This window comes from Limanda limanda, chromosome 4 (genome assembly GCF_963576545.1).
Source record: "Limanda limanda chromosome 4, fLimLim1.1, whole genome shotgun sequence".
Lineage (NCBI taxonomy): Eukaryota > Metazoa > Chordata > Actinopteri > Pleuronectiformes > Pleuronectidae > Limanda > Limanda limanda.
This window is the reverse complement of record NC_083639.1, coordinates 26,087,176-26,094,325: the sequence shown is the minus strand read 5'-3', so window position 1 is coordinate 26,094,325 and position 7,150 is coordinate 26,087,176. Positions and strand designations below refer to the sequence as shown.

The following is a 7,150-nucleotide window of genomic DNA, read 5'->3' as shown; positions in this document are numbered from 1 at the left end:
TCCCCATAATCTCAAATTCAAAATGCCACTGCTTGATTTGACAAAATGTCATACAATGGTCTCAGTAGATTTACTCTTACTAATAAAACAGTCAAACCAACAGATCACTTTCTATTATTTTCTTCAGATTATGTTTTATAAAGTGTAGATTTCTATGCTTGTCTGAAATGTTCATAACTTATTTTAAAAATACAAAAAAGATCCCAACGTTAATCTTGAGAAGGCTTCTATCTTTGTAGAATAAAATTAAAGAGAAGAAACGGAGTCTGCTTGTGTGGACTAATCCTCTTTTAACACAGCACACGTCCCAGCCTGAGTTAATGGGAGAAGTGTGGGAAAGCCCTGAAGAGCACAGCCACAGTTCAAGTTGATTAGCGTCTTAATCACACAATCAGCCGCCTCCTGTCCCGAGGGACCGGGCACACTTCAGGAAGCAGCTGCTCCGACCTCCCGGCTCCTGATGGGAACATGTGAAATATTGATCTGTTTGATTTTAACAAAAAGTGAATTTCGACTGGAAGGTACAAGATTCTGCAAGTGCATATTGAAAGTGGGAGGAAATTGAGGACGATTGCTTGTGTTTGTATTTTTTCAGATTTTTGTTGTTCCGCTCCAGATGGTTGGTGACGTCAGGCTCGGTCTCAGTTACAGCTCAAATCCAGGATCCATTACAAAAGACTCTTTTGTTGTGAGCGGGCAAATGATCAGTGTGGGAAACGGAGGGAAACTTTCTACTCACACTCAGAGGAGTGAGGACACATCTGCTACATCTGGACTTTATCCAAATTTAGTCTTTAATAAAAAAAAATACCATGATTTCTAATGATGTGTTCCAGTGCCTTGCAGCGTAAAACTTTTACTTTACAGTTAAATTATTTAAATAATTAAATGAGAATACCTCATATAAAATGTGTACATTTTGAAGCACAAAGTTTTTAGATCAGTGCGACTCTACTCACTTATACATACTTTATTAAGCTTTCATTTACTTTGATATATTTTATAGGCCATAGGGTGAATTTTGCTCTTATACACAAAAGTCTGTTTGTTTATGTGATGTTCTGACAACGTGTGCTGAGTCAAAGTCATTGATCAGGCAACAGATCTGCTCTCTACAGGGTCACCACTTTCCCAGATTCTCCCTCCATCACCCCCCCAGTGCTCCACCTGTTCCCCTGCAATCCAACTATTGTCTCCGGCTCGTATGACAACTGAGCATGTGGCAGCCCCACAGTCCCTTTCTCTTTTCCAGGCTCCCTGATTGGCTGAGACTGTGGGAACCTGCAGCCAGCCCCAGACCCACACATTGATATGGAGATGTGGGACTATAAATAGGAGGGATGAAGGCAGCAGAGATCAGATTGTCTCTACACAGACCTCTACAGCACAAAGATCCACACATGGCTCCTACAATCACTGCAGCAATGACCAACTCTCAGGAGCATCTGACTCGGAGCCACAAGGTAAATTGAAGATTCAAGGAGACGTGCTCTTCTTCTACGAGAGCTTGTGTTTGTTCATGCTGACTCTTGACTCCAGAATGACTTGATGACTAACTTTGTTCTTGTCCCTGCAGCTCAGAAAGCCTCTGGTGGAGAAGTTACGCAGAGAGCGAATCAACAGCAGCATCGAGCAGCTCAAGTCTCTCCTGGGTCCAGAGTTCCTCAACCAGCAGCCAGACTCCAAGCTGGAGAAAGCGGACATCCTGGAGATGACCGTTTGCTTCATGACACAGCTGCTGCAGCAGAACCAGCAGCAGAGAAGACTGATGAAGCACGTCCACAAGCTGCAGTCTTCCTCTGAGGAGAAGCTGAGAGAGGCTGACTTCTCTCCTCTGAGCTCCACAGTCCACAGCAGCATCTCCAAAGACAAGAGTCCAGTCAGCAGCGCCCCCTGGAGGCCGTGGTAGACTCCTACACACTGGAGTTACCAGCAGACAAACTGGGACGAGCTCAGTGGTCAGAGACGACTGGAAGTGAATTCCATGAAATGTAAGGACTTGTTCTTCTGTATGAACAGAAACACGTATTGGACGTTTCCTAAGGAAAAGAAGCAACAATATCTTTCAAGTGAAGAAAGAAAACATCTTGTCATGCATGTTGGATGAATCACATCTGATTGCATCAGCAATTATTATCACACCTCACTGTGTCAGTGATGTATCATCACATGATTTGTTACCTGTTGATTAATATTGATCTTTGCTGTGAAAACATCTAAATGTCCTTTTTGTGGACGTGTTTTCATCAGGATTTTAACTTTGAATTTCTCTGTTCAGTCAAAAATGATCTGTTTTAAGATCCAAACGTTTATTTCATTTTCTTTATGAACGAGAACATCTTGTCATTCATGTTGCATGAATCACATCTGACTGCATCAGCAGTTATTATTGTACTTCACTGTATCAGTGAAATATCATTACATGATAACATTTATTCATATTATACCTCACTGTACTTCATGGTTGAAGAGAAATCAGTGGAAACATTTTAACATGTTTCATTAATATTGATCTTTTTGATCAGAAACCTTAACTTTCTCTTTGTTTACATTGTTAATCATTGATTTTAATCTCTGTGGTTAGTTGCATTTGTTGTGTTGTGCATCAACAAATACTGAAACCGAATTCTATGGAATTTAAGGACGTGTTCTTCTGTGTGAACAGAAGGACGATTAAATACTAAATGTTTTCAAACTCTCCTTTGGAGAAAAATGTACTTTTCCTAAGGAAAAAGTAAATATGGAAACTTCATCTTTCACATTGAGAAAGAACATTATTAATTCATGTTTAATGAAAGTTTATATTTCTCTGCATTTGTATGAGATGACCTTGTACTAATTCTGTATCTTTGATCATTTTGATCAAACTGACTTAGTGTCATATTTGTTAATCACTTTGATTAGTTAATATTGATCTGTTATAGGATCTATATGCATTTATATCCTTTAATCCAAAAGGTATGTGTGTAAATCTGCTGCTGTGGCAGTGAACTGTTTACTTTAATGAAAGTGACCTTTATACTCACCTGATCTGTTCTAGGGTCAGTTTGTTCCACCTCAGCTTTTATATAAAGCGTAAATGTTGATTTTAAATCATATTTTATATTAAGATGAACGTCAACTGTTTGTGTCTTTTGTAAAGACCCATGTTCCTCCACTCAGTTTGAGTGCAGCGTGACTTGGAGATGCTGCCAAGTTGTTGTCGTGATGCATCATCACATGTTTCTGCTCTGGATGAAAACTTCATCTTTACGTTTGTCAATAAACCAAACCATAATCGAATCTACTGCATTCTGTTTTCTTGTGTTACTCATACTTACATAACTATACCACAGTGATGAGGAACAGATTCCCAGAGAGATTTCTGTCACGGTAGAGGTCATGTATCATCAAACCATGGTTTAAGAAGGTGGCACGGTGGTACAGTGGCCCCTCTTCTTGTCCAATGTCAGACAGGATTGGCATCAGCCCACTTGATTTCCCTCATCAACAAAAACAGATAAATGGATGATGACCAAACATCAGTCGTCAAACCTTGGACCTGATTCTCTCTCCACAATGCAAACAATCATATTGTAATTTAGATCAATATCATTTTTCAGTGTAAATACATGTGTTTGATTATCTGACATCATCCACTCTCTGTCACTTAGTGAGGAGGGTCTAGACTTTTTCTCTTTGCAATGGACCCCCCTACAAGACAGAACATATTCTGGGAACCCCCTTGTTTACGTTACTTGGAAAATGTTGTCATGAGCCTAATTTTTATACTTCTACTCTATGTAGGACCAACACAATAGAAATGTGTTTGAAAGATATTAGAAATGCATTTAAACTATTTTCACCATGTCAACACTGAATATACATATATCATGATGATTTTAAAGGATGAGTCTGGATCTTTTCTCTAACCCCTGGCAGTTTGCTACAGACCCAATTTGAGAACCACTGACTGAGTGGAACCTCATGAGTCATCAGACCACATGCAGACATTTCCACTTTGACTCTGACTTTGTCTCAATGACAAAACTTCAGCTGAGTCACGTTTATTTGGGAAACTGTTGGAAAGTTGTTTCGAGTTTATAGTTAAATTTTTCTGCTGTTAGAGAATCAAAGTGAACATTCCCCTCTGCAAGAGGCCGAACATCGGAGCTGGTTTGTGACAAAGTCAGTGACACACACTTTGTATTGATCCCTTTGGTTAAATGCATGAAAGGAGAGAGTGTGGGAAACCAGAGGAAAGTCACTCACAGGGTCCCAGTGGGACAGTGAGGGATGACCTCTGACCTGAGGAGACAGAGGTTAAAGTGAATATGTTGCTATTAAACCGGAAAACACGCCTATTGTTTCAAATAGCGCGCATTAATTTATAATCTCTTTTTAAAACAAAAATAATTCTATTAACATTTCAAGACCTATTGCAAGTTCATTGGGTGGAGACATGTTTTTTTTTATAATTAACTTTAATTACAGGCCACTTCTCAAATTCAATTATATGTGAATCAGAAGGTTGTAACAGGATTAAACCATTTCAGGACAGAAGCAAATCAGATCAGGGAATAAAACATTACAACAAATAAATAATAATAAAGAAAAACAGGTAATGAAAGTTGTGTAATGTAGGATTAATAAAAAGCTTTTTTTTGTATTCATGCTTCAAGAATATGTCGCTGATTCTGGTTTAAAATAGACAAAATGGACACTAAAATAAAATGTTAAATGAAACTATAACTAAAGTTTGTTCTGAATACAATCTCCCAACATGGAGTCTTGAGAAATGTTTTAAAAAGCAGCGGATCCTTCGGTGTAAATGTACACACTCATACAAGTACACACAAGTGATCACACTGTTTAATACAACCTAGGGCTCTCATAATAAAGAATAATTTAAAAATATTAGTTTCTGCCTATGCCAAAAACCCTCTCTCCTGGTTTGAGGTGACAGATGAACGGACTGAATGTAACAGAATGTGGGAAAGCACCGGACAACTCTGTCCCACTTCAGCCTGATTAGCATCTTTAACCACACCAGCAGTCGCCTTATTGTCCGGAGGGATTTGGCACACGTCAGGAAACAGCTGTCATCAACCCTCTACACTTTGAAAACATTCATCAATAACAAGGATATGTTTCAAATAACAATATTTGAATTTTTTACAGTTACGATTGAAACGGTTACAAATAAACTGCTTAGATTGTATGTATTTTTACGTTATAATTTTTGGAAACTATCAGAGTTTAAAGATCCCTCTGATCCAATGAGGTTGTTTCCCTCCAGATGGCCGGTGGGCTGACGTCAGGTCAGTGTCTCCATCGCAGCACACGCCCACGTTCTGTCACTAAAGCTGCTTTCAAAGAGCTTTTGTCGTTCACTGACCACATCATTCAAACCCTGAGTGTGGGAAACTGAGAGAAACTTTCTACTCACACCAGCAGACACAAGACCACACAGCTGCTGCATCTGGACACAAGGACAACTTTATAACTAATAGACAAAAAAACAACACAGAGTGGTCTCAAATTAAATATAATACACTGATTGGTTACATGAATCACTGTAGTTAAAGTACTGTTGGTATATAAATATATGATAACATTTGTTATCTTTTGATTGATATTGATAATTGTGACAATATGTTGAGATGTCCTTTATAATGGAAACAGTTATTATCTGGACACCAGGGAGACTAAATTTAATCAATTAATAAAAATCTGTGATACCTGATGTTCATCTCCTGTGCCTTGCAGAAGAGATGAAATATGTTTAAATTTTCCATAAAATGAAAACAATTTATAAAGCTTATTCGGGTAATATAGATTATACAGGAATTGTAAACTTGGACAGAGTTTAGAGTTTGTGTAAAACTTCCATCTCCTTCTACTGATGAAGAGTCTGGTTTGACACGTGTGCTGCTGAGCGTGTGCTCAGTCAAAGTCTTTGATCAGCATCAGGCAGCAGATCTGCTCTCTACAGGGTCACCACTTTCCCAGATTCCCCCCCCAGTCCTCCACCTGTTCCCCTGAGATCTAACTATTGTCCCTGAGGCATTAGCACCATTCAGCATTAATTGTCCCCCCGAGCTCTCTGATTGGCTGAGACTGTGGGAACCTGCAGCCAGCCCCAGACCCACACATTGATATGGAGATGTGGGACTATAAATAGGAGGGATGAAGGCAGCAGAGATCAGATTGTCTCTACACAGACCTCTACAGCACAGAGATCCACACATGGCTCCTACAATCACTGCAGCAATGACCAACTCTCAGGAGCATCTGACTCGGAGCCACAAGGTAAATTGAAGATTCAAGGAGACGTGCTCTTCTTCTACGAGAGCTTGTGTTTGTTCATGCTGACTCTTGACTCCAGAATGACTTGATGACTAACTTTGTTCATGTCTCTGCAGCTCAGAAAGCCTCTGGTGGAGAAGTTACGCAGAGAGCGAATCAACAGCAGCATCGAGCAGCTCAAGTCTCTCCTGGGTCCAGAGTTCCTCAACCAGCAGCCAGACTCCAAGCTGGAGAAAGCAGACATCCTGGAGATGACCGTTTACTTCCTCAGACGACTGCAGCAGCAGAATCCAGCTGTGGGCTCAGCAGCCGTCAAACGGGGCTACTCCAGATGTGTCCAGGAGGTGGCGCACTTCCTGTCCAGGGAGGGGATGAATGCACAGTCGCAGAGAAGACTGATGAAGCACGTCCACAAGCTGCAGTCTTCCTCTGAGGAGAAGCTGAGAGAGGCTGACTTCTCTCCTCTGAGCTCCACAGTCCACAGCAGCATCTCCAAAGACAAGAGTCCAGTCAGCAGCGCCCCCTGGAGGCCGTGGTAGACTCCTACAGACTGGAGTTACTGGGACGAGCTCAGTGGTCAGAGACGACTGGAAGTGAATTCCATGAAATGTAAGGACTTGTTCTTCTGTATGAACAGAAACATGTATTTGTGTGTTGGACGTTTCCTGAGGAAAAGAAGCAACAATATCTTTCAAGTGAAGAAAGAAAACATCTTGTCATGCATGTTGCATGAATCACATCTGATTGCATCAGCAATTATTATCACACCTCACTGTGTCAGTGATGTATCATCACATGGTTTGTTACCTGTTGATTAATATTGATCTTTGCTGTGAAAACATCTAAATGTCCTTTTTGTGGA

General features: G+C 40.3%; 1 protein-coding gene across 1 annotated transcript; it reads left to right on the top strand.

The window, feature by feature from the left end:
* The first annotated feature begins 1,400 nt into the window (after nt 1–1,400).
* Nucleotides 1,401–6,827, top strand: LOC133000126 (transcription factor HES-5-like). The gene is made up of 4 exons (XM_061070000.1): nt 1,401–1,463; nt 1,577–1,879; nt 6,214–6,291; nt 6,405–6,827. The coding sequence occupies exons 1-4, from the start codon at nt 1,401–1,403 to the stop codon at nt 6,825–6,827; spliced, it is 867 nt and encodes a 288-aa protein (XP_060925983.1).
* Nucleotides 6,828–7,150: the final 323 nt, after the last annotated feature.